General features: G+C 40.2%; 1 protein-coding gene across 1 annotated transcript in view; it reads left to right on the top strand.

The window, feature by feature from the left end:
• The window catches only part of LOC121462866 (rho GTPase-activating protein 15), a 568,141-nt gene that overhangs the window by 489,906 nt on the left and 50,873 nt on the right, over positions 1-27,362 (top strand). The window contains exon 12 of the mRNA XM_041674830.1: positions 18,916-19,021. Within this exon, the coding sequence (XP_041530764.1) occupies positions 18,916-19,021 (106 nt within the window). The remainder of the gene's footprint in view (positions 1-18,915; positions 19,022-27,362) is intronic.

Here is a 27,362-nt window from a genome sequence, read left to right as displayed (position 1 = left end):
TGCATTAGCAATTCTGCTTTTGAAAAAAACCATATTGGGAAAACAACAGAGTTGTGTTGCTTAAATTTGTAATTAACAAATTTATTACTAATTCTGTTCAGTTCTTTAATATGCTGCATTCCTGAAGAAGAACATTAATTCACAATGGCAGGAAAAAGCTAATTTTAAGACTTTGGAGAAATGAATGTCTTTTAATGCTGTGTGTTTCTCTTATCTGCATGCCACATTATTGTAATAAGTACATTCAGGAATAATTTCTTTTCAAATATTTTTACAAATCTTGCTCTTATTTGCATGCAAGTAAGTTGTCAGCTTAAATCTTTGAAATGCAAAATATATCTCATTTCTATATTTCATCAAGGAGCCTTTCATGTTTAATAAATTACAACTTAGATCCTCCAAGACTTTGTTTTTCATTAACTAAAAGCAAAAGGATACATTTAAAATCTTAATCACAACCTGCAAGAGTATTTGCATGTTGCTGATATTTGTCTTGATGGGACTTTTAATATTTGCACACTAATCAGGAGAGCAAGGTTATACCAATAATTTCTGAAGACAAAAAAAAAACTTTTGGCATTATTTTCTTTATTATATTCATCAAGAACTTAAAAAAAAAAGAACTTTCAGTGGCTCAGCCTCGGCAGGCTCTGTGCTTCTGTGCACATCCACCTCTCCGAAAGACTTCCTGTGAAAAAATGGACACATCTCACAAGCACTGCTGAAAAATATGTAGAAGAATGTCACACCTCTGGGTTCCGTCTGGCCTTTTAGGAGCACTTGATCGGCCCATATTAGAGCAAATCATTGACAACCCCAAAACAAGCAAGGTAAATTACCCACTCCCTCCCCAGGCACCTCCTCTGGGTGCTAAACAGAGATGGGCATTGAGAAGAAACCAAAGGGTGCTTCCTTTTCTTCTTCTGCTTGACCCCAATTCAAACAGTGGATAACGGCGTGTCTGCCTTTTTGCTTGTTTGAGTTGTTGTTTTCATTTTGTTCCAATACCCCAGCTGATCTTACAGAAATGGTCTGGGCTTTGAAAATGGGATGGATCATCTCATCTCAACAGAGAATCCCCCCCCCCCCAAAAAAAAATGCTTTGAGAGCTCAATATCCTTATTAAGGGTGTAGGGTCCCATGGGCCACTGAAACACAGTGTCACACAAGAGGCGAACTTCTGCTGAACTTGCTGCCCTGAGACCTTCCCTTAATCTTTTACTCTGGAATGAAAGATCAAAAACCCCAAGCAGTTTAAAAAAATATGCAGCTAATGTCACGCAGTTAAACTGATGTAGCATGCATGTTGTTTTGCAAGCTAACAGGTTAAATACGGCTTTGCTTTGAGATTCTCATCAAATTTCGTTTTTATAGAGAAATCTCTGAAAGCAGAAGGGGTTGCGGGAGGGTGAGGTAAAAAGAAATAAATCATTGTAGTCCCAGGAACAGTAATCCTTGTTGAGGATTTTGGCTGATTGATATAAATAACATCGTCCCCGCCATCTGTCCGAAGAGGGACCTTTCCAGTCAGTGTTAAGCTGCAACGGCAGAATAATTAATGAATGGTGTCCTTTGTGCTGGTAATAAAGACAAGACAAATTATGTTATAATCCAACTGCTGCTCATTTGTCACAGCCAAATAAAATGTCAAATAAAAGTGAGGGGGGCACGGTGTTTGTTTAACGGACTGCATGCTACCTGTTTCTATTGTTGACAGACAACCGGAGTGTAAGTTTTGAACGTTACGGAAGAGGAAAACCTCTGAACTCAAATCACATTTCCTTGAGAGCTGGGGTTGGAATGTAGGGAGATACGGGGGCGGGGCGGGGCAGGGGGGAGCCTGGCAGAGAAACACTGAAGTAAGTTTTAATTAGGGAGCTGCTATGCCACCCGCTCCTCTGAGGAAGTCGCCCGCGATTACAGAGCAAAAGCTCTGCCTTGCAAAGTCCAAGTTCAAAACACAGCTGAGCTATCTGTAAATCTGCAAGAATTCGGGAGGGCTCTCGTCTTGCATTCTCAGGATAGACACATTCATCCAGTTGCTCGGAAAGCCAAATCATGAAAACTGAGCCGGGATTTAGCAAGTCCCCGCTGGGAATTACCTCCGATGGAGGGCAGGGCCGCACCTCCTCAGAACATGCTCCTGCTGTAAAGATTCACAGACCTGGCATTCAGACAGGCATCTGTCGCTTGCTCTAATGCCAGTTCAGAGTATACATACAAACATCTGCTTCCGTGCACAAAGGGATACAGAGCGCTTGACAGGTCTGTGTTAGCCGGGCTTCCCAATGCCAGTTCTTTATGCAAAAACCCTAATGCTTCCCGGCAAGCCATTAGAAGTGATACAATCAGCCCAGGCCCCATTAAGCCATCAGTGTCCACCTGTGATAAAGATGGCCATTTGTTTTCTTAAAGCCCACTTAATGTCTGCTTAACTCAATTTGTCAGGAAATGTAGAACAATTTCCTCACAGTCTGAAATTTGGTAGTGGTTCAAGTCAAAGGCCAGGTCTCGTCCTATTCAAATGATGGAATAAACAGTCTTCACGTCCGATCTCCCTGAGGAGCCACTGTTTACTTTTTCTAAAAAAATTATGTTGCTGGAAAAGGAAAACATTTGCATCCCTTTCCCATTATTATTTCTCTTTCTGAAGTCCTGGAATATGTCTAGCAAGGAAGCAGGCTGTGCTCGGATTATCTAAGAAACTAAGTTTATTTTCTTTGTAAATTCAGGCAAAAAAAAAATGGTTTGAGGAGAAGAGTCCTTGCAAAATGTCACAGCAGGAATCACTTCGGCCTCTTAAAAATGTCCCATTGTCTTAGAACGTTTCTGAACTGCTTACATTTATGGCTTTTTTATAAATTAGAAATTGGTTTTGTCTTTTTATATCCTTTAACACTGAGAGTTTTAAAATCATTTTTGAGGAAAGAAGTTATTAGGAGCTTATGTTAATCAAATATGGAAGTTTATGTTGCTTCCATCTGAAATCATTTTCAGCCAAGTGGGTCATCTACTTGAAGGCTCCACATGTATTTCTGTGGTTAGCCAATAGGGGGCTCCCTTAAGTATTTCAGCTATAGCGGGGGCCCTAGTCCAGCAAACTTTTGCCCAATATGAAATTAACATGAATTTTGACCAAATTTTAATCAAATATTTACTGCCCACCCAACAACTTCTACATCCAAAGATTTGATTTTCAGATCCTTGTATCTCTGCTTAGTATACGTAGGAGTTAGCTACTTATAACTAAAGGTTTTCTCTGCTCTCTGCTTGTGTATAAGATACACTACACAACTAAATCAATTATCTGGATAATTGGATCCGTGGATACTAACTGGGCATCTATCGTATTCAGGAAACTGAGGCAAACTTGAGGCTTTAACTTGTATATGAGATGAATAGCGACCTCACTTTATATTTTACAAATATAAAGCCGTGTAGTAGGTATGTCTTTCAAAGAGAAGAGAAACCAAGGCTGAATGGTGGTGAACTGTGTGCTTGTTTACAAGTGAGCAGCTGCCTTTTTTTTTTTTACCCTGGCAATATTCCCACAGCTTTGCTTCTGTGTGGTAGTGTTGTGTGTACACTGCTTACTTGTGTCGTATTCCACTATTCCAAGGTACAGTCCAGGAGGCAATAGAATTCCCTAAAGGTTGATATGATTGGGGAAGGGCTGGAAGTTAGAATCTAAAACTAGAATGGATGTTCACACATTACAATGTGGGGTCCTTGTTCCTTCAGATTGCAAACATCTATTCCTCTGGGTTTCCCGCTTTCTGCACTTGCCTTGCAAGGGCCCCTACACCCAATATGTTAATCCAGAAGAAGAAAGTGGCCAATACAAACACTTTATACTTGATTCTGGAACATGGTCACCAAGTAAAAGGTCAATAGCACCAGTAATACCTAGAGGAAAGTCAGAAAAAAGGAATGGTATTTTTCTAAGAATGGTTTGACCTGTGTAAGGAGTTTGCTTTTCTGCAAAATCAACTAAACTAACGATTCTCATATTGCAGACATGGAGCCTTAATTTTATTGTTATAAACCCATCCTGTCACAAATGTTGGAAAATAGTTTAAAATTTAAAAGTGCATAATATTTATCCTAATTAATATTTGTGTATATTTCTTACCAAGTTTTCTATTTAAGTGTTTAGATGGGTTGTATGGTAGCTAAACAATTGTACGAATTGCTTTCTTAGCAGATTTTAAAAAGGAATTAATATATATTAAAATTAACTTGAAGTCTACACAAAATATAGAGAATATAAAAATGACTCCATATTTTATCCTGGTTTAGAGATATTTCCTTCCAACCTGTTCATACTACACTTGTGTTGACTCCTAACGTTCATAATTTTAAAGCAAGTGTGATATACAAAATTCTATATAATACCTAGTATTATTTCATTTTTTAATCTTCATCACTTTAACTACCTTTCACCAAATTACTCCAAAACAATTATAGGAAAACATGACTACTAAGAACTACTTAGCATCAGACGTCGACACAACTGCTGCCCTCTCTCCAGCACTGAATATTACCAGCAGAAGAGAGAACAGATGTAGTCTCTTTCCAGCACAAGGTCTCTGTAGGCATTTGTGGCTAAACTCCAGAGTGGTCAGCACACACCATTGTTTTGGAAGATTGCTGCCTCTCTCCAGAGCCTTCACCTCAGTTGTGTAGGGGACAATTCCAGGTATTCCTGGTACCATGAGAAAAAAGAAGCCAAAGATCAGCAATACAAAGAGTTTCCAGGCTTTAAGATCCAATCCACATTTTTCCTGTGATGTGTCTGTTCTTGTAATATAAATTCTGATCCTTGGGTGAGCAGACATCGGAAGCTTCAAGTTTACTTTCAAGGAAGATGTACTATTATCAGTCTTGTATAGATGAGAATGTCCTTCTATTGACTTAGCAAACAAATGGCAATATTTAAGATGTAGATAATTTCCCCTGTAAACTCATCAAGTGTTGCTTTGGGTTTTTATGTTTTTGCTTTTATTGGTGTTTTATTGTACTTGGTGGAAAGGGTCTTGGGAAAGCCTGTGATTTTATTTATTTAGTACTGTTTTTAGATTGAGCATCTGTAAGGAAATGTTTTACATTCATCAAAGTTTTACTAAACTATTTCCAAATAGTATATCTACTCAGTTAAATTTTGTTAGAACCTATCACCTTTAATATTGACAAAGGTTTTTTTCCCTCATTCGCCGTTTCCTTTAATTTCACTTCTGATCATTACACTTAGAGTCCTGTTATTTTTTTCAAATGGTACAGTTTTTCTAGAGCGTTTGCATACATATAGCTCAAAGAGAATCCACCAGCTCTCTGATATCCAGCATATCTTCTTCACTGCTACATATGTTTTCACATTCTCGGGAAGCATCTCCAGTTTGTGGTCCAAATCACGGACCTAATTTTCGATAGCAAAAATGTAGCCTTTGATGGGATTTAATTTTTATTTTACCCTTGGTCCTCACTCAGCTTTTTTCAGTATCTTCCCATCTTACCATATTCCCCTCTTAACATTTGTTGAGTTTTCAATACATAACTTTCAAAAGAAAATCCAATGGATGCTGAATTGCCTAATTATCTTGTCATTGGGAACCTTCTAGAGTTCTCCAGGCACTCTCCTTTCATCTGAGCTACAGTTTTTCCTACGTGTTGAAGACTTTATGTTCATCGTTCTCAAAGGGCAAACACGGATCCAGCACCCTATGCAGGCTTGTTTTAACCTTCTGCTTCTATTCTAGTCTATGATGCTTGTCTCCATGATTGGAGCGGTAGACCCACACTGACAGTTCTTACTATTCTCCACTGGGATTGCTAAGCCCTGTTGTGGTCTGGCACTCTAAAAGGTGCATGGCTTGCTTAGTCTCCCATTTCTCTTGCACAGTGTCCTGGTTATTTCATGGAAATCACCATCTCTGAATTTTCTCAGGTAAACCAAAAACCTATTACATAGTTCAAAGGGAAGGCAAGGATAAGAAGGAGACAAGAGGGAAAAACTGGTGAGAAATACCATTAACAGAACAGTGCCTCACTCTTTGATTAGCTCAGTTGAAAAAGGTTGGGGCAGCTTCTGCCTGCATTCAGAGAGCTGGCCCAGGTGGTCCAAATGCTGGCACTTCCCAGTTCTTACATCTCTTCCAGTAAGCTGTTCTTAAGTTGTATTACTGTCCTGACTGTCAGTCTCTGTTTGACTTACTTTGAAAAGTGGAGTTTGTCTCTGAGCACCTTGAGGGGCAAGTCCCAAGAGGAGGTTTAGGTGTTGCCAGCCAGATGCCATTTCAAACCAAAAGTCACAGTTTGCGTCAGTTCCTCATAGAGGGCATCACACCGAAAGTTCACATTCAAATTTGTCCTCTGCTGCGGTTACTCCACGCTGTGTCTTTACGAAGAAGTGGTGACCCACCCAAGAGCACGGTGTGTGCTTTAGAAGTGCCTTTGACCCTTCGAGCTTCCAGGAGACACTTTGGATCACAAAACTTGAATCCGTTATTTAATCATAATGGCGGCTTCAGACTATTATTTTTTTTCCAGTTAAGAGACTTTTCTTTTTTCACTCATCTAAAACACACCTTAGTTCTTTATAGAAAGAAAGTGGGATTTACATCATAGAGAAAAAAAAGTTCCTCTTGGCTTGGATCCCTGGAAAGGAGGTGTGTGAATGGCCTCAAGTCATACATTGCAGAGGAAATACCATCCAGATGCCTCAGCGAGCCTTTTCTTGGCAGACGAGTAAGAGCCATACTGAAAATTTTAACAAAAGAATCCTAAAGACCCTCCCTGTTGGAATGGGCACTAATTAAAAGGAACAGTCACCTCTCCGCTGACCGAAAAGTAGCCATTTATGATCAGAGTCCACCACGCAGTTAACACTTTGAGTTCATCAGGAAACTGGATGACAGCAAGAATTTCGGGAAGTGAGATAGATAGCCAATGGACCACACTCACCCAAGCTCCCGGGCCCCTCCTCTCTGAGATGGAGGAACACACAGGGTGGCCCCTCGGCTCTAATGAACTGGACAGGTTTTGTTGTCGGTGAGGTGTTTGTCATTACATATTGCACATAATGTATGGCCCTGTTAGAAGGGAAAAATTGGAGTCAAAGTGGCTGGAAAGTTAGGTCTGCTCCGCGGCTCTGCGAGATTGTTGACATCTGCCGAGGTTGGAGCGCTCAGTAAGCGGGAAATGGGGTGTCACTCTGAGTGGTAGTTTACCATTATCCTGGCATCCTAATGAAGTGTCTGCAGTGCACAGAGCTTCTGGATGGCATCTTAACGCACGGCTAAGCAAAAGCACTTCTCTCCCTGTCACTGCCATCCATCTGCCTGCACCCTACTGTAGCCAATGGGATGGAACCATGCTACAATGTGCTATAAGCCATTTAGAGTTGCGCATTGCATAATCAGTCCCATCAAATATGTTAAAAATGGCTATTATTGGTTATTTTCCTCAAACTCTGGCACCTGGAGTTTGAAACATTAAAGTTAAACTTTCTCGAGTGCTATTTTTTTTTTTTTTTGCTATTAATTCCATTTCTCCGCTGTCTAATAGAAAGGGTTGCATCGTCCTTTTGAGTCTTGGTAATGGATGAAAAGAGTTATATGTGTCCTCATTAAAAACTTCCTTGTACATCACACTTGGTGAATTCAATTTACAATATAAGGGAATGGCCATCTTTGAGATAACCATTTTTAAAGCAAGGACAACTCCAATTGCCATCGGCTTGTTTTCGTCTTAGAGCACAGTCCTTGGTTGCTGTGAGTTTGGGTTTTTGTTTTTTTTTAAGAGAATTCTTTAAAGACATGGCACATTTCACCAAAATCATTTGCATCTTAAGCTACGACTGCCAACACCAGCTGACTTAGTTTGGTACTTTAACACTACCTAGGATAAAATTCAAGTGCACCGAAGAAGAAGATGGCTGTACTAGGTATCTCAAGAGTGGGCTGTGGGGTGTGAGTGTGTGTGTGTGTGTGTGTGTGTGTGTGTGTGTGTGTTCCTCCAAAACTTCTTTATAGATAGACTTTTCAAGCCAGGCTGCAAATCAGCTGGGCTCTTCTAAGTGGGAAGATGGCCACAAAGTTGAGGAGACACTTTTCTGTTAGAGACAGAGGCAGCCACAACCAGAATCTGTTAAAAACAGGGGCAGCGAGTGGCCAGGGAAGGGTAGGGTTGTATAAACAAAAGGGCACAGCATAATTCGGTTGCATCAGGAATTTTTTCACAGACATTAAAACTATGGTAAACATAACAGCGGGAAGCGTGCACTGCCGCACAGTGGGAAGCTCACAGTCTGCGGAGCGGTGCCTGGCTCAGCCACTGCTAGAAGTCTCTGACTTTCATTAGCACTCAACAATTCACCCAGCTTCCCAGAAAGGGGGGAGACTCCAAGCAGCAAAGCTCCTCACTAATTATTGTAAATGCTCCCAGGATGCGGGGGTGAGGGGGGCTACGATGGCAAGATGGTGGCAAATTCAAACAAAAGCACCATCCTGAAATAGAAAAGAAGGCGAGAGTGTTGGTTGCTTGCTCGTTTGTTGGGAATCACTCACTTTCATTCAGTTGCAAAGCGATACGCTGAAGTATTAGGCCACCATTTTACAAAGAAATTTTGGAAGACTGAACCAAATTGTGGGCAGCTGCTTGTGAGCAACTGAAGTACATACAGGTTGGCTTCAGAAATGACTGCCTCTCCCGGGCCTCAAATTCAGCAAGCGTATCTCTCAACCTGTCTCTGAAACAGAAACAGATCTCTTTGGAGGACATCCGCAATAATATCGGTTTGATTCCGGGACCAGGGACCAGTGTGGCAATGCAGGCAAAGTGTTGCCTGTTCTTACAAAATGATGCCCTCCAGTTAAGTTGCTATTGTTTCAGGCTTTGATAATGAAGACTGGGCTTCTTCAATGGGACAGGGCTCTACTTTTGATGACGATAAGCATTTAGAATAACTAATAAATTAAAATAATAAAATAAAAGTGACAGGTTGCTGGGGGTTTTTTGTTTTGTTTTTTTGTTTTGTTTTTTTTTTGTTTTTTTTTTTTTTAGTGGAGATGATTTGTTTATTTTTGCTCAATCCAAACCTAGAATCCGGGTAGTTCATTTGTGCTCGGCAGCTGCTGTGCGGTGCGGCACACCAGCTTCCCTTCATGTGTGAATGTTTCTCCAGAACTCATTTGCAAAAGAGCCATAGCAATATTAAACACCACATCCAAACCACTTTTAAACACACAAAGAAATGGGAAAACACATCAGAACTAGACCATTGAGAAAATCCTCCTTTCAAATTTACTGCCTGCCTCACGTGCTAGCATAAAATACCCCACCAAGTCCCGTTTGTGATCCATTTGCAACAATCTTGATTTGCTTAAATTGTCACATTCTTCTGGCAGATTTCTTCCTAAATGTAAAATGGCAAAGGAGTCTCCTCCCTCTTCATTATGGAAGTGCAGAATTTCTGGCTTGTTTATTCCTAATGGAACACTTGAGAAAGAAGAAAAATATATAAATATCTCTTTCAGAAGATTAGTTGCCTCAATCTTTTTAAAAGAGAGGGTTTGTTTGCTTCTCCCCATGGTAAACAACTTGGGCTGAGCGTCGGAGTTTTCCATTGTTAGATTAATGCACCATTCTTTGCTGAGTTAGTCCTGTGGCTCTAAAACATCAGACGGTCCATGTCTAATTTCCTCCACATTCAGTATCCACGTATTTGACTAGGACGGTGGTAGTTTAAGACGAAATCTAAGCAGCTCCGTGAACGAAGTGTTTAGAAGAATCTTCAACTCCACTCTAGCCTACTGAGCCAGAGTCGTTCAAAGTTCCAATCGAACGAAACAAAACTCATCTACTCCTGTTCTTCAAGCAAAGTATTTGGGGGCAAACAAGGCCGTAAGTCCTTTATTTTAAGGCAAGCGTATGAAATTTTGTCTGACCTGCTGGGAAGCATTCTTTGGTAAGAGCCAAATCATAGGATGCTCTGACCAGTAGGGGTAAGGGAAGGATCCTTTCAAATAAGCAGCTGAGTACCTGCTGGTCACTGCACACCTCAGGTACCTGTGCAGTCCTTATACATAAAGCTCCAGAAATCCCTCTGATTATAAACTGTGTCTCTATGTATTGTTACCATACAAATGCCGCCATCAAAAAATGTGTTTAAGATTCTAATAAAAAAAGAGGAGGTCCTGTTTTTGAGAAACTATAGAGAGAGGGGAAGAGGAAAGAAAAACCAAGCTGTGGCAAAAACCCTAGGCTCAGCAGCTTTCTGGGTGAAATGGTGGGATGTGACTATGTGATTTATAATGAGTAAAGGTATCTACAACATACAATTTTCTACCTAGCTGCAAATAATAATTCATAGTGATGTCCCTTCCAGATAAAAGACCTTTGCTATGTAGGGACCCATGTGGTAAAATGATCATGATAAATGTCAGACCAGCGCAGGTAACGGCTTTACAAACCATTAAGATTAGCTGCCTCTTTCTTCCGATGATAACAGTAACCACGCTGTGACTGTACGTGGTAATAATATCTCAGTCCTGATAAATGCCGGGGCAGGCAGAGGTGTTTATCATTCCCAGCTCAGAAATGCTGACTAAAGTTGCCACGTGTTGCCTGTTTTCCCTCTTTCCCAATTGTTCAATTTGGAGGGGAGGGGGAAGCTGAATCATAAATGATTTTATAACCCATTTCTTAAAGGATTTTGCTGTTTGTTTAATTCAGAGCTGCCCCCCCCCCCCCACTCCCGGCTCTCCGTATTGCTGTGAGTCCAGGTCAAATAAACTGACAAGGAAGCTACTGTCCCAAGAATTCTCTCATCTTCAGATGTCTTTTGTTTAGCACAAGTGTTCTAGATAAAATTTAATATGGCTTGCCTAAAAAGCATTTTTAAACTCCAAACGGACGAGAGTTTCTAGGATTGTGTTTTCTTTCTGAGATAGATTCTATTAATTTCATGTGAGACTTTAAATCCCTGTAAGTTTATTCTGTCTACTGATGAAAATAACCAGGATGTAAGAAACTTGTATGAAAAACTCAAAACTGGAAGACTTGGATTTCTAATCTCATGAAATGTACAAAGAGAACAATTAATATGAACAGCCTATTAAGTATTTGGAATGTTGCTGGCTTAAATGAGAAAGAGCTCAAACAACTCACAATGCCAAGACATTGTTTTTTTTTTAAAAAAATATTTATAAAACCAGGTATACATAAACATAATTTAAAGAAAAATTACACAGACCTGAGTTTCAAAGCAATAAACTATTTGTTTTGCTTTCTCAGCACAGCTTCTTCCCTAAGAATGACTTAGTGTCATTGGTAAGTTACAGAAATGTGCTTGGTCGCCATGATCCCCCCAACATGACTTTGAAAGCAGCAAATCTCTAGCAGACTTCTGCTCTTCCTGTAAAAACCACTGATGGAGGTTCAGATGCCACCTCGCACTCCAATTCGGACAGAGGCATTGCTGTGAAAATGAAGGGAGCAAGTTTAAGGTTCAGCTTACTCAGTAAAGTGCAGGACCTTAGTTCAACACTCAACACATGAGATGAAAAACCAAGCTTGGTGGTATCCATGTCAAACACCAGTTCTGGGGAGGAGGACGGCTAGAGGAACATACCCGGGCTTCACTAACCACTCAGGTTAGTCTGAATGGCAAGCTCTAGAGAGAGAGAGACCCTGCTCAAAGAAGCCAACAGTACCCTAAGAATGATACCTGATGTTGTCCTCTGGCATGCACACATGTTCACACACATGCACATACACACACACATACACACACACACAAGAGTCAATTTTAGGTTGATGAATTTTAAGAAATATAATCATTCTAAAAGTAATTATTCTCTTTAAAAGTTACTGAGAGTCTTAAATGTCAGTGTTCTCCAAACTTCCTTCCCACATAAGGTCAGTCCTCCAGGAGTCTCAGAATAACCAATACAATTCCAGGAAAGAAGAAAAGAGAAGATTTTTACTTACCATGAATGTATTTGAGGATACATAAAGTAGTTAATCGTGATAATCATGAAGACCTTCCAAAATGGATTTAAATAGAATTTAATCTCATTGATTTGTGAAATTCTAAATTATTTTGAATTTTTTTTTTTGCCAGGCACACTAATACCTCAGAAGCTTTTTTTACCTCCACAATTGTCTTGAATAATTCCTTGACTAAGAAGAAAGATAAAATGTTCATTAACAGCTGTATTTTTATATGCCTTATATTTAAACATTGGTTATGGCATATTGTGTTTTGTTGGCTCTGATGGTCAGAAATTGACAAAGACACAGACCAGATTTGCACTAGCCATGGACTGTAAGTTTGCCCTGCTAGGTATTACTTTATTCATTTGTATGTATGCATATGTTTAGCTCACTATAAATTATTTAAAAGATAAATTTACTTAACAATTCCTGACTCTTGACTGCCGAGAGGAATAAAGGGCAGATAAGAGATTGATCTTACGATGCCCACTAGCAAGGCTTCTAATTGCATGATGATTTTCACTTTTGTGATATCTGCGGTCCCTGAAGCACCCCATAAACCAAGAAGTGTTGTATTTTATATTTGAGTAAGAGGAAGGTGTGCTTTCAACATCTGCATCTACCTGGCCAGTTTGACGGGAGATAGCACTAAATGGCTACCACCTCCTGCATCAGGACCAGAAATGGCCTCTAGCTGTGGTAATGAAGCAGCCAGTGAGCAGCTTCTGGACTTAAGGCATCGATGGGCTTACGACAATGCCTTCGCTAGAGTGTTCTGGATCTTAACATTGATGGATGGTAGAGAGTTCTCATTGTTTAAATTCTTTTTATAAAAACTAGCTTATTTCAGAAATGGGCAAAACCCTGATAATTTCCAGGTGAGACAGTAACTACAAGGAGATCTACGTGATTTGTGGAAATCAGTAGGCCAGATCTAGTTATCAGGGTTGCCCGCTAAAGAAGGAAACAGTCCTACTCACGTCACATGGATTCAGTTCCAGTTAAACTCCTTAACACAGCTTATCAGTACTTCAAACTAAATTTGCCAGGTGTCTGAAGATGTCAAGAATGCACCTTCCTTTTAATTAACTTGCTTTTTTGGATTCTAGAGGGGTCTATAAGGAGCACAGAAACTCACAAAAGTGAGAGTTGTCAACCACAGATCAATTTCCAAGCCGTGGTAATGGCTTGGTGCTTTACTGCAATGCTGCTCCTGCTTCCATGAGCTCTGCTTATGAATTTTAACCAAATAAATTTTGATAGCGGGCATGTTTTCTGATTATAAATATATATCATATTCTGTGACTTGTTTCTTTTTTTAAGAAAGTACTAAAGGATAGCATATAAGAAAAATAAAAATAAGTAAATAGGAAAATAGGGGGCTTGGTATGATTTGAGACGGGATCTTGGCTAATGAGATTCCTGTCTCAGAGCTGGTAACAATCTAAGAAAGTTTGTGCAAGTGAAAATTACTCAGTGAGCACTTAGCATATATGAATGTGTGGTAAAACATTTGATTCCATAGAAAACCTGCAGCCTATATACATTTTGCTGTCTTTTAAAGACTACGAACCTTCCAGAGTATAAGCAATTTGCCCATCACTGTAAATGAGAGGAGAAATTCTCAGTCACTTTCGTGAGTCTGCGCAATGATAAACCACTTCTCTTATTTACAACATAAGTTTGATGCAGGTGCGGTTTAAACCTCCCCCTTAAGCGTCTCCTCCGAAAGTGAATGTATGTTGCTTTAAAATATTGAACAAACAATTGTTTTAGTTTGGTGAATTTCTCATCTTCATCTAAAATTTGTCATTGAAAATGTATTATAAAGGATTTGTTTCACCAGTAGGATAGCTTGAAATGAAAAGGATGTTACCTGATGATATTTATTGCTGTAAACGACAGCCTCTCAGCACATTCTGAAATGACCACAACACAAAAAGCCTAACTCAACCAAAACTAGAGAACTGCCGTACTCTAAACACAGCCCGACATATAATGCTTTCATACAAGACATGTTAATGTTCCAGAATGCACTTCAGAAGAACAGCTGTACACAGTGACCTCTTTAGCACACAGGGTTACAACTATCTTTTAAGAATTATAGACAGTCAGATAAATAAGACTTATGTGAATTATGTACTGGCAGAATCAAGACTTTTCATTCCCTGGACCTATATAATGTAACAGAATCTATTTCAAAATGTGACTTAATATGCATCTATAAATAAGTTAAGAAAAATAAGACCGCGGATGATAAGGCCAAAAAGTGACTGGAGGTTATCCATCCCAAGGTTCTTTACTGGGCCAAACTCTTTCCATCATCGTATAACTTTATCTTATCTCTTTTCTATAAAGCATTTGATTGTAAATGTGTTTCAGTAGTAAACTTTCATGCAGATAAATGCAAATGTTACTTTCATAAATTATATTTTTTTAAAAAGTGACCTAAGAACCATTAATATGGTGAACATAAAGCCACATTCTTACCATAACATTGAAGTCTATTTCACATCATGAAAGATGTGACTTCTCCAAGGAGCATAGAAACGTATCTGAGAAAGCTGATTTACTGCTCTAGTTTGTTGGAGTTTGATAAGACGGGGCTAGCAAGTCCAGAGTTGACAGAAAATTCTTTAGAATTTCTGTTAGATGGCGAAAATGAATGCAGAAATGTCTTGTGTGCAGTTGAAGGTTCCCGGTGTAGAGACTGGAAACACGGGCTGGAGGCAGGGGACTAAATAAAGATAACTCGAAACATAGAGTGCATCTAAAAATCAGGGGCGCTAGAACAAAAGTAGAATTAAGTGCCGCAAAGGAGAAAACACTGCTATTTCCAAAAAAAAAAAAAAATAGTTTCTGATTCTTAACATACAGTTTTGCTAAGAGGTCTTCAAGTCTCCATAAAGAAAATGTTCCTTGAGCGGGGCGGTGGTGGCGCACGCCTTTAATCCCAGCACTCGGGAGGCAGAGGCAGGGGGATCTCTGTAAGTTTGAGACCAGCCTGGTCTACAGAGCTAGTTCCAGGACAGGCTCCAAAACCACAGAGAAACACTGTCTCAAAAAAACCAAAAAAAAAAAGAAAATGTTCCTTTACTTTCTACAGTCTTAACGATAACTAGGGAGAGTCAAACACCACCATAGTCTCAGATTTTGAGTACTTCACATGTAAGAGAAACTACATGCTAAGAAAGAAATGGCAGAAAATCCTGTCATTTGTGTGTTCATGGCATCAACTGAAGACTGTTGACATGGTCTTAGTAAGCTGTGTATGATTCGTAGTTCAAAGGAACCACTCCTGGCTTAGGGAAGGTGATCTCAGAGCCTAGCATGACACACCATAAGTCCGACTGAAAAAGTGTTATTTTAATTTTAATGTTTCCATTGTGTTTTCAGATGCTTTCCCACTTAGGCACGTTTATATTCTTTACATGCCCTGAAAGGGTTATGTGGTGTTGATTTAAATGGGAAAATGTTGTTTTCTTCTAGTTCTCCAAAAAGATTTTGTTCAGACTCAGTGGTCAGACAAAAGAGTTGTTCCTCATTCGTATTTCAGTCTTCTTTAGCCCATTGTGCGTGTTTCCCTTGGTATAACTTAGCCACAAATATCTACATAACTATTCAATTGTCTGATTCCTCAAAAGTAGAAAAAGAAGGAACATTTTATAAAATGCTTTTAATGTAAAATGTTTCTTATAGACAAAAACCACCACAGTTTATAAACTTTGCTATCTATAACCACTCTCCAATTATATCAATCTCTTTGGCCATTACAAAAGTATTTAGCATGTTACCTAATGCCTGGCTAGGAGAGCAGTTGCACATGGACCAACAGACAAACAAGCTGAAGAATCAGTAGCGAGGAGTGGGGAGATGACTCAGTGCTTAGGAGTACTGCATAGGATCTGAGTTCACTTTCCAGCATCCTATTAGGCAGCTCAGACAGCCTGTAACTCCTGCTCTGGGGGGCCTGATGCCCTCTGCTGGACTCTACAAGTACCAGCATTCACTTGTGTACATAGCCTCCCCACCACACACACACACACACACACACACACACACACACACACACACACACAAATAGTAACTACATTTTGATGGTTACTGCAAGAAGATAATTGCTATGTGCTATAAGCGGGTGAACTGAATCTCAAAAATGTTTTATTGGAAGATGAGCATTTATAGAGTACTTAGTCTCACTATTGTTTGTGCAAAGTATGTTGAATACTATAGCCTATTCCATGAAGCTCCTCATTTGGATTCTAGTCAGAGAATAAGAAAAGTGCATATGGCCACAAAGCTAATGTCCTAGTTCAGGTTACTATTGCTGTGATGGCCAAAGAAAGCTGGGGAGGAAAGGGTTTAGTTGACTTCTGCTTCTACATCACGATTCATCATCAAGGAAAGTTAGAGCAGGAACTCAAACAGGGAGCTGCTGCAGAGGCCACGGAGGGGAGCTGCTTATTGGCTTGATCCTCCTGTCCTGATCAGCCTGCTTTCTTAAAGAACCCAGGATCACCAACGCAGGGATGGCATCACCAAAAAATGGGCTGGGCCCTCTGCATCAATCACTAATTAAGAAATGCCCTACAGGCTTGCCTACAGCACAGTCTTAATGAAGGCATTTTCTCAGTCGAGGGTCCCTCCTCTCTGATGACCTCCGCTTGCTCCAAGTTGACATAAACCTATCCAGTACAGCTATAAGAGGCTATTAAAGAATTTAAAGGAAGATCCATCCATCCTAACCCATGAAAGCTCATGGCTTTCATTCACTAATTCATTTCTTCCTCATTGAATCCATTACCTACAGGTAGAGAAGTCACTTTGCTTCAGAGAAAAATGCAGTTTGATGGGAGGGGGCATTGAAAGGCATTTGTGCAATGGAAATGCAGTAAGTCTTGCACAGGTGACTATACAAGGTTAGCTTCAAGGCAGAGAGCAAGCCTGGATAGATTTGCCCAGGTAACTAGACCAACACTTCCCTGCCGTTTTGCTTGACTTCATTGCATGAGATCTCATATTCACTAGGGCTCTGTGAAGCACCTACAACAATTACACGACAGAGGGGCTACTCTACAAAGAGATGTGGTAACTGCTTTTTTTATTCTCTTCCTTTTTCCTCTTTGTATACAAGTCGTATACTATTGGAACTCTTAAAATTAAGAATAATGGTAATGTTTAAAGCTTTGACTGTGGGAAGCATTATTTACAGACCTTTGTGGTTTTAAGAGGGAAAAGTAGAGCTTTCAAGTAGGGTAACACTAGGAAGACGGCCTTCCCTCCACTTTAGCCAAATACTGTCTTCAGCAGGACATTCTCTTATAATGCCTTATAAAATGTTTCTTTCCCAACACCGCATAAGAAAACTGCCAGCTTCTGAACTGACTCTTCCTTAGCCTACTGTATAAAATCCACGTATCTATTAGCAAGAGATTAAGTATTAGGGTTTTGGAAGGACATCTTTATAGGAACTATTTGCCTTGGTATCAGTGACCCACCGGCAAAGGCTTTAGTACATGAGGGTTCATTTTTATATGTCAAAGAAACCCAGGTCTTGCTGCTCCACAGAGCCATTCCTTCCAACATGTTCAGAGCCTCAGTTCTCAAGCTCAGCTCACAGTGAAGACTTCCGTCTGCATTCTCGAGTTTTTAAAACTCCCACATGACTTTGGCTCTGACTGGTCAGACTTGGTCATATGGCCACCCTAGCTACAGAGGAGGTTGGGAAAAGGACCAGTTGACCACACAGACATGTTACCTTCCTGTTTGCAAAGGTATTATCATGCTAAGGAAGAAGAAAATGGATACTGTGTGGGTGTCCATATCATGTACTACTTTCCCATACGTCATGAGTCCAGAAAAGAAGTCTTTGGAGTTCTGAGGATCATGTGCTGGAGATGAGAGAACGCCTTTGAGCCAGGGAGACACCCAGTTTAGTGGGAAGGAAGTGCTGAAGAAGAGTAGATATTTACACCTCTATCCTGGAAGGTCTTGGCTACAGCAATACTTTTACCAAGGAGCGAGATTCATTTTCCATGCACCACCTCTCTCTGACAGGAGCAGCATGATGGAAGCAATCAATGGGGTACACACTTTTGAACAACTACCTCCTGACTTTTGAGAGATTTGTAATGCTCTTGTTTTATCAGCAAAAACAAAATGTGTGAGGTTAAAAAACCCACAGAAAATATTAAAAATATATTTTCTGCTCCTTCAAACGTATCCCCCACAAGATCAAAACCACAGTGGAATACTTAGAATAATTGCAGCATATTTATAATTAAGTCACATTGTGGGTCCTTATGTCAACCTGTGACTTCAGATGACATGAACTCGCTATCTTCCAATCTTGAAGGTTAGACATCTGCCATCAGCCTCATTAAACATAACTCTAGATATCAACATGTCTGTTTCCTCCCCAGGTTCTGTATCTTTGCCTTTTCCAGCAAAGGCAGCCTCTCCTTCATCAGACACCCCTTCTGTGTTCTCACTGCCCTATTACCTTCTCTCTAATTCTCATCCCCTCGACCGCCTGTGATATGGAGCTAAGAGGTCACATTCCAGAAAGGTCTCCCTGTGTCAATTCCTAAGCAGATCGCACCTTCAAAGACTCTCTTACCAAGGATTAGAGGTCATGAATGTCTTGGAAAGCATTATTCACCCCATGCCTTGCAAATAAAAATATAAGAAAGTAATTCCATACCTAATCTCAACAGAAAGATTGTACCAAAGTCACCCTGTTACTGTTTTGATGTACTTATAGTCTAATTTATCATCAAATCAAGAATCTCACTACAAGAGAGTCGGGAGCTAATGATCAGTACTGTTGCTAGGTCATAGTCTAAAAATCTCATCAGAAACCCTTTCATATACCTGTGGAATCTCTGTCTTTCCTAATATCTCTTTTCAATTTTATTTCAGAAAAACAAGACCATAATGCAAAAATTGAAGCTATAAAGTCTCTGGTAAAAGATCTCCCTCCACCAAATCATGACACCATGAAAATCCTCTTTGGACATCTGACTAAGTAAGTTACCAAGTTTTTGAGTACGTTGTATTATAGTTGGTACTGACACAGAGAACATTTGACCTTGTATCTCTAAGACAAAGGTTCCCCAATGCGTCGATCAGAGATCTCGACTCTACCTGACCTCAGTCTGACTGAGGAACCTGAAAACATACTCAAGATAGGAAGAGAAACCTGAAAAGGGAACTTCTGAAGGCTTCTATTTTTCCTGCATTTTTTTAAGCATGAAACTGTTTGCTGACCGACTATTAGAAACATTGCCAGGCCCATGATGGTTCACGTTGACTTTTGCTATTGAAAATCATGGGCAAAACATGAAACGATTCAGACATTGGAATACAGCTCCACCATGAACCAAATCCAATGACCAAACTTTCATGACTTACGCTCTCTGCATTCCACTTAATCAAGGCACTAGTCAGGTAGTCAAGCTAGAGAGGAGTGGTCCAGGAAAAGGGAGGCAAATAGAAAGATCCAGAGGCCCAAATGTTCTTGATACCCATGAAAAGCAGAAAGCAGACAGGAAAGGCCAGCACCAGGTGAGTAAGGAACGTAGACTTGAAAGCAGAAGTCTCATATTTCCATGTTAAATAAGAGGAGACACTGAAGAGGCTCAGCTGAGGGAGTACAAGGTTTCCCTGACTGCCAAGCAGAGAATAGAGAACAATTATGAAAGCAGGAATGCCACTAGCTACGATCTCTAGTATCTTCGTTCGAAGATAGAGGCAACGTGAAGAAGATCTTAGAGCTGTGGTTCTCAACCCATGGATCGCGAACCTTTAGAGGTCAAAAAACTTTTCATGGGGGTGGCCTAAGGCCATCAGAAAACATAGATATTTACGTAATGATTCATAACAGTAGCAAAATTACAGTTATGATGTAGCAGCGAAAATAACTTTATGATTGGGGGCTGTCGCCACAACATGAGGCACTCTATCAAAGGGTTGTAGCATTAGGAAGACTGAGAACCACTGCGTTAGAGAGAAATGAGTCAAAAAATTTTACAAGTGGGTCAAGTTGGGCATGCTGTTGTTTGTGGCATAGTGGTAGAAAGGAAAGAGAGACCACGGGTGCCCCTTTGGGTTTCTGCTCAGGCAAGCTGAGAAATGATAGTGCCATATGGACTGATGGGCAAACCTGGTGGAGGAATGGGAAGAGCAGGCTTGAAAGCTCTGTTTGGGCCATGCTACATCTGAAATAACAGCTCTTGCCTTCTGTTGATATTCAGTAAGGCACAGTGCGATACACTTGGTGACGTCTGAGCTCTCTACATGCGTAGCGTCAGCGCACTGCTCACCGAGCAGTGAACCAAAACTGCAGTTGTGCTTTGTGAGATTAAAGTTGCTTAATCACCTGAATAATGCCTGAAAACTATTCAACTCGTTCATTCAATCATTTTTAATTGTGAACGCAATACATGCAACCGCATGCAAAATCTGTAAGCAGCAGTGATGAATACACATTAAAAAGTGACATTCGTCCCCATCCCCCACCCCACCCCAGTCACTCTTAGCTTGCTGAGCAGAAGTAGCTAACATTCTTTCATGGATCCTGTTAGACCTCTTTCTAAGCACAAGCGAACGTATGTGCGTATGTTACTTCTGGTGCTTTCGTAGAGCCCTGCACACATTATTCTTCAACTATTTACAACCCATGTGCTGTCTTCTACTTCGTTAAGCAGACCTGTCTTATCACTCTAAGGATAACGCTCCAAGGTTTTACTATGTCATAGCCTGCTAAAGTAGCACTTGCCTTAGAGAACATATAAGAACCTAATGCACCGTCTTAGTTGTTCTCTCAACGTTCTGAGCATCTTTCATAGATAGGATGCAGGATACAATAGGAAAAGATCTGGGCTCTTAAATGAATAGAAAAAGGAAACTTAGCGCCAAATCATTGGTCTATACATTGTCTCAGGTATGGTCTCAGACATCTACAGCTAGATTAAATAATATACAAAATCTTATAGTTATGAGAGTTAAATAAGAAGATGTGTAAAAGGTCAGACACAAGACTAAGAATTCCTGAGATGTTATTATTTTCCTCTCAAAATTTTTATCTAGCATGGAAGGAGTATTCAAGTTTCAGTTAAAAGCTAGAGTTCCTAGTAATTCTAGATGGACAAAGTCACAAGACAAATCAAAATTACACTATTTAGTACTAAGATAAATTCAGGCTTAGTGTTCTTGACAAATAGCCATTACTTTGTCTCAGATAATTTTGACTGAAAGGAAAAATAAGAATAAGACGAATAGTAAAATTTAAAAAAAAATAAAATAAAGAAAGAATTGGTTGTAAAACTTCCCTCTGAAACACACAGAATCTGTGTGCTGAGGTGTGCAGAGATGCAGTTCCTATATAAGCATGCTTCTGACATCTAAATGCATTTTCTAACTTAGTTAGACCTTTTGTTTAGCTCAGTAAAGCTGGAAATAGATATTTTAAACTAAGATTTTGAGATCAGACTATTCTGTTACCTCAAAGCATTCAAATCTTGAGATTTATCTTTATGGGGGAGGAAAATGTGTTATTTATCATCCACCAACCTTTCTTGGGTGGTGTGGCCATATTCCATCCAGTACCAAGTTATAAACTGACTTTAATTATGCATAAATGTGTGTACACAATTATATCTTGCTAAGCATTTTTCTAAGTTTTTGATAAACAGCCAGTTGTGGTATGTCATCAAAGTCTGAGAAGACTAAATAGAAAGACTGTTTAACCTAAGTTTAAATATGTTCGTGTTTGAAAGAATCATTAGGATGTTTTCTTTATTCTTGATGCATTTGGTAGTCCTTCAGCGAATATACCATCCATACTTGTGTGTAGCATTTAATACAAATTATGTGTGTGTCTACTAAAGTTTGTTTAGTGAAGGGGAGGGAGCATTATAATGTGCCAAAATTCCACTTGACCTCTATACTCTACAGTCAACGGAGCAGAACTCTGTTTTCAGAGCTGTGAATTAAACACTGCCCTCAAAGCAGAAAAGCTACCAACTGGGAAAACTTGCTACAGCACAGCTGGACTAGAAAGTGAAGGGAAATCTTCCCATAAAAGCCAGAACTTTTACAGGGTTGTGATTATACTAAACATAATGTTATTTAATGACTGCATAGGCTCAGTAGTATCAGGGTCCAAAGACCTCATTGGTAGTTGAACTCAAGGTCAGATTCTATGCTCTGACTACCCTATTCTGATTGAACTCAAGGTCAAATCCTATTCTCTCTCTGCTCTTGCAAAAGAAAGGAAAGAATGTCTTCCTGAATCGTACCAGAAACAGTTTTCACGATTATTCAGCATTGCAATTTCAGCGTTCTTTTCCCCATAGAGAACTGCATATTTCTAGGATACAGAAATGAGAGAGATAGAAATGATGCGGACGCTTTATCTAAAGACCTTAAGTTTAGGGCCAGTTCCTACTGTCAGAGCCAGAAACCGAAAATTCAGAATGAACAGTGATCTGGAAACACTATCAGTCAGAAAATGCATGAGTGGCCACTTTCATGAGTTGACATTATAGTGCTGGGACCAGGAAGGTCCTATGATACCTTCTGAATGACCATGTGAGAACCAAGTGCTCTCTCTGTAAAATATGTCATAGGTGACTAAAACTGAAGCTAACAGGGGCAAACATTGTAGGAAAATGGCCTGTTTCTTAGTGAGTAGCAGTTGGGGTGTGAGCCAATTTAAGGAAGGGAGAAACAAAGAGTCAGGAACGTATATGCAGCGCACAGTTGCACCATGATCCTCCTGTAGGAGAGTCAGCTCGCGACGGCATGTCTGATGGCAGAGAGAGCAGGAAAGAGACTCTCAGAGATCTGTGGTAGCGTAGTTAGACTTGAGTACCGGGAAGAATTCATCCAAATCTTAAGGGAACAAAGAAAATGAGCTTCAGAGTCGGGCAAAATTCAAATATTTAGCCAGATTTATTTTGTGGCTTGCATTTAGGAAATCAAAAGTATTCTCCAATTTTTTTTTTTTGGTCGGAGGGAGGTGGGACAGAAGAACATTTAATTCTCACTTAGGTATACATTATTCAGGAAAAGTAAAAACCTTTCAGAAATGGGTATTTTTAACAATAAATTTCAGTACTGGAGGATCCTACCTAAGACCCTGCGTTCAATCTCCAGCCGAATAAATAAATAAATAAATAAATAAATAAATAAATAAATAAATAAATAAGAAATAATAGAATTTAAGCATTTCTGAAAAAAAAATATCCTTACAAGAATATAATTGCCGCTAACTTTTAGATGCAAATAAGTTTTCTTGGGGGAGATTTGCACATTATGAACTAGATTAAAAGGAGAGTTTTAAAATCTTCCCTTTTGCATTGACTCTAAGAAAATTGCCCAGCTGTTCATAGAATTCCAAGGTGAAAAAAACAAACGTTTTCAGCGAACAGGCAGATCTCAGGGAAGCATGCCAGTTGAATGCCGTGTTAAAAGAAGCAACTGTGGAGCTGTGGCTACTTTGTGAGGGAGAACTGATATTTAAAGCTGTTGTGGTCTTTATGGATATTAAATATAATATTCTGCAAAAGCACGTCTGAGGTAAGTTAGATGATGATGACCTAGAAATAGGAGGGTTGTGTATAGAAACCAGAGTGAGGAAACAGTGCGTCCACCGGTTCTTTACAATGGCACTGTGGGCATTTCTGATCCCCAGTGGAGGTTAGATACCGATAAAACACATACTTCAAAACCAGGGGCTTCCTTCTCTCTTTCGTCTGGTCCTCCGGAGCATCGTGGGTGTGACTCACTTCTGCCCATCCAGGCTTGGGACTGCTCTGGTCTCCTGTGCTTTGGAACAGGATGTGTTTTTCTGTGCTGTCTCCTGGCACTCCACTTTCTTTCTGTACACTTTGGTCTTCCACCCAACCACAACACCTGATAGCCAAAGATTTGCAGGCTATGGGTATTTTTTCTGGAAAAAGAGGAACTTGTACAAATTGTTATTCTCTCCCCCTGTCTCTCTCCCTCTCCCTTCCTCCCTCCTCCCCCTTCTTCCATCCATCCATCCCTCCCTTTCTCTCTGTTTTTTTCTTTTCTTCAGGGACAAGGGTAGCAAGTAGTTTGGAACAAGAAACATGGTGGCTTCTTTGCCCATGTGTGAGAAATGTCCGCCATTTGGAAGAGCTAACGTGCTTCCAATGAGCACGCAACTCCTCAGCTGAACTCTTGTGGGAGAAGCTGATCTGAGCATTAAAACTGTTATTCAGATTGTGAGGTGAATGAACAGTTTTCAACTCCCCATAGGGATTATTAAAATGTCATCAACTTAGGAGACCATCTTGGCAAAGAATTTAGAAGATTTGTGAACTGGGGACCAAGGTGCAATTACCTTTCCCATGTTGTACCCTTCTCCTAGAAGAAGGCTTTGGGAGATAAGCATTCAAGGCAGGAGTGAAATGATTCCTGGGGATCTTTAGACTTTGCTTCTCAATAAAGTATAGAGAACAGTAAACTTACAATTGTTACTGCCCTTTCTATGGCTGTCTTCCGTTGTGGACCAAGGTTCACACCCACAGGGATACTGAGAAATAAAAGTTTTAGCTATATTCTTCTTCACCATGATTCTTGGCCTTGTCCTAAAGAAAGGAAAGAACTGGGAATTTGGAACTTGGAATAGAAAAATGGTCACAGCCCCAATCTCAGCCCTTAGAGCATATACCATTGAGAAAAAGTTATCCTGAATGTTCCTTTTATTCCTGTTTGAAATATGTGAAATAAATTCTTACTTATTTGTTTGTCAATTGTAACACCCTATCTTCCAACTCCTTTGGAAGTTTTCAATGAGTGTCGTTTAGCTTCTAGGGCCCACAGGAACTGGTGGATTGACAAGTTCTCAGGCTTACACAAGTTCTCTCCTGCTCCCTGTGCTTGTCAATAACAGTTTATTGAAATACACACTTGTTGTTTATATATTTTCTGGAAAATTTTCATTCTACAATGCCAGGAATTAAATAATCGCAGCGAGTTGAACAAGATCCAGTGCACTTATTCCTAATTTGTCGCAGAAGAAAACGTGTCTGTCCACTGAATTCAAGGTTCAAGGCATGAAACACCAAACAAGAGTGGAAATTTAGCTTAGAAACCTCAAAAGAATACCTTCAGAGCGCATGACACAAGACTAGCTTTAAGTGGATCCATCCATTCGGTAGGCACTGTACAAAAGCTAAAAATGAACATAGCGGACAATGAGGAATACTGAGAATTCAAGAACAATTGCAGTGGGTTTTTGATCCTACTGCACGTACTGGCTTTGTGGGAGCCTAGACAGTTTGGATGCTCACCTTACGAGACCTGGATAGAGGTGGGCAGTCCTTGGGCTTCCCACAGGTCAGGGAACCCTGATTGCTCTTGGAGCAGATGAGGGAGGGGGACTTGATCGGGGGAGGGGGAGGGAAATGGGAAGCGGTTGTAGGGACGAGGCAGAAATCCTTAATAAATAAATAAATTTAAATAAAAAAAAGCTAAAAATGATCAGGTTTCTTACATAAAATGAGATAGTATTTGTACATACCCAATGGTATCCTTCAAAAAACGAGTTTAAATCTCTCTGGATTATTCATAACACCTAATATAATGTAATAGTAAGAAAATAATTGCTATTTGCTACTATTTAGGAAATAATGACAAGAAGGCTACTCTGTACATGCTCAGTAAAATGTAAAAGCAGTTAAACAGTTTTAATCAGCAATTATTGATTCCTCTAACATAGAACGTGTGAACACAAATGGCAAACTGTACTATGTACCAGGGCATCGAGGACCACAATGTGAGGGAAAAAAATGTCCTCCAGAATAAATAGACTTGAGCCGGGCGGTGGTGGCGCATGCCTTTAATCCCAGCACTCGGGAGGCAGAGGCAGGCGGATCTCTGTGAGTTCGAGACCAGCCTGGTCTACAAGAGCTAGTTCCAGGACAGGCTCCAAAACCACAGAGAAACCCTGTCTCGAAAAACCAAAAAAAAAAAAAAAACAGAATAAATAGACTTATGAATAATAAATAGAAATAAAAAATGTAAACTCAGAATATTGTAGATAAGGTAAATTGTGATGAAACCCTAGTATTATAAAGGAGTTTGAATATCAGGTCAACTGTGGAAGGACTCCCAGTATGGAAGCAAAGCCCAAGGATTGCATTGGAAGGTCTAAGCAGAGAAGTGAAACAGTCTGAGATACGGAGGAGTTAGATGGCCAAAACAGGATAAAGTTAGGAGAACAGGCCTGGTCAGTTTCGAGAGCCCCGGGGAAGCACAGCCCATAGCACTTGCTCTCCAAGCACGTGAGTAGTGTGACATTTCCAGGAGGGTTCCCAGGCCTTGAACTAGCTGCAGCGCAATGCCTGTAGCTCGTGCAGGTAAAGGAACAAAGCGGATGCACAGGAGGGCCCGAAGTTAGGGCATCATGTGATTTGGTCACCGCTTATAGTCCACTAGCAGAATGTAGTACAGAGGAATCAATATGTCTTTCCTTAAGTTTGGAAAGCATCACTTTGAAGAAGGCAATGGCACAGGGCCACAAATAACCCCAAGGGCTGAGCTGACAGCAGCGTCCTCGGAACTTCTCACGGAAACACGGCCATAGAAACTCTTGGAGATTGTCAAGCATGTTACAGAAAGAAAGTGTGGCAGAAGCAGAGGTATTACATTTCGTGTACTGATTCCTTAAAAGAGGCCTAGAAAAGGCTCAGTGAGAAAAGTATGCACCAAGACTTAAAATAAATAAATAAACGAAACAGAAGTTCTCATGATAACAGACCGTTGGGTAGATTTCTAGCCGTGAGCAGATACTGTTCTTATCTTCACCTCCCACGTCCAATAAATAAACAGCATTGAACAAGCAGGAGGGAGATAACCTGTAACTCAGCCTCTTGAAGATGTTGGTGAAAATAGTAATTAAAAGCAAAAATTGGCCCCTTCTGCCATGAAATGGTTGACCACAGGCTTAAGGAATGTAGCTCCTTGAGTTCCTGATGGCGCTGTTTGCAAAGACTTGTAAATACAGTGTCCCCGCAATTTTGTGCAATCAGTGGAATTCCCTGACCTCATTGAAGATGGCAATCACCTGTGAAGCGGTGAGTGGATCCAGGTGAGATCTTAGGCCTGAAATGGTAGAAATCTGACGTAGTTCAGATGAGGACTAGGGAATACCCCACTTTAAGTAACTCGTTCTTCTTAAATGCCTAGCCTCATCTGCTATACCACCCTTGCTGTGATGAAGAACACCCTCTTCTGATGACAGAGGGGACAATGCTAGCATTCCAGCATCAAAAGTGAGAAGGCGACATGCACAGGGCTAGCAGGTTGCAGCCACACTAGGACACTGTAACCCT

Source organism: Microtus oregoni, unplaced genomic scaffold (assembly GCF_018167655.1).
Source record: "Microtus oregoni isolate MIOR12 unplaced genomic scaffold, Mior012 000025F_ref0000491, whole genome shotgun sequence".
In the NCBI taxonomy this organism is placed as follows: Eukaryota; Metazoa; Chordata; class Mammalia; order Rodentia; family Cricetidae; genus Microtus; species Microtus oregoni.
The sequence above is the reverse complement of the archived record's forward strand: the minus strand, read 5'-3'. Positions and strand labels throughout refer to the sequence as shown.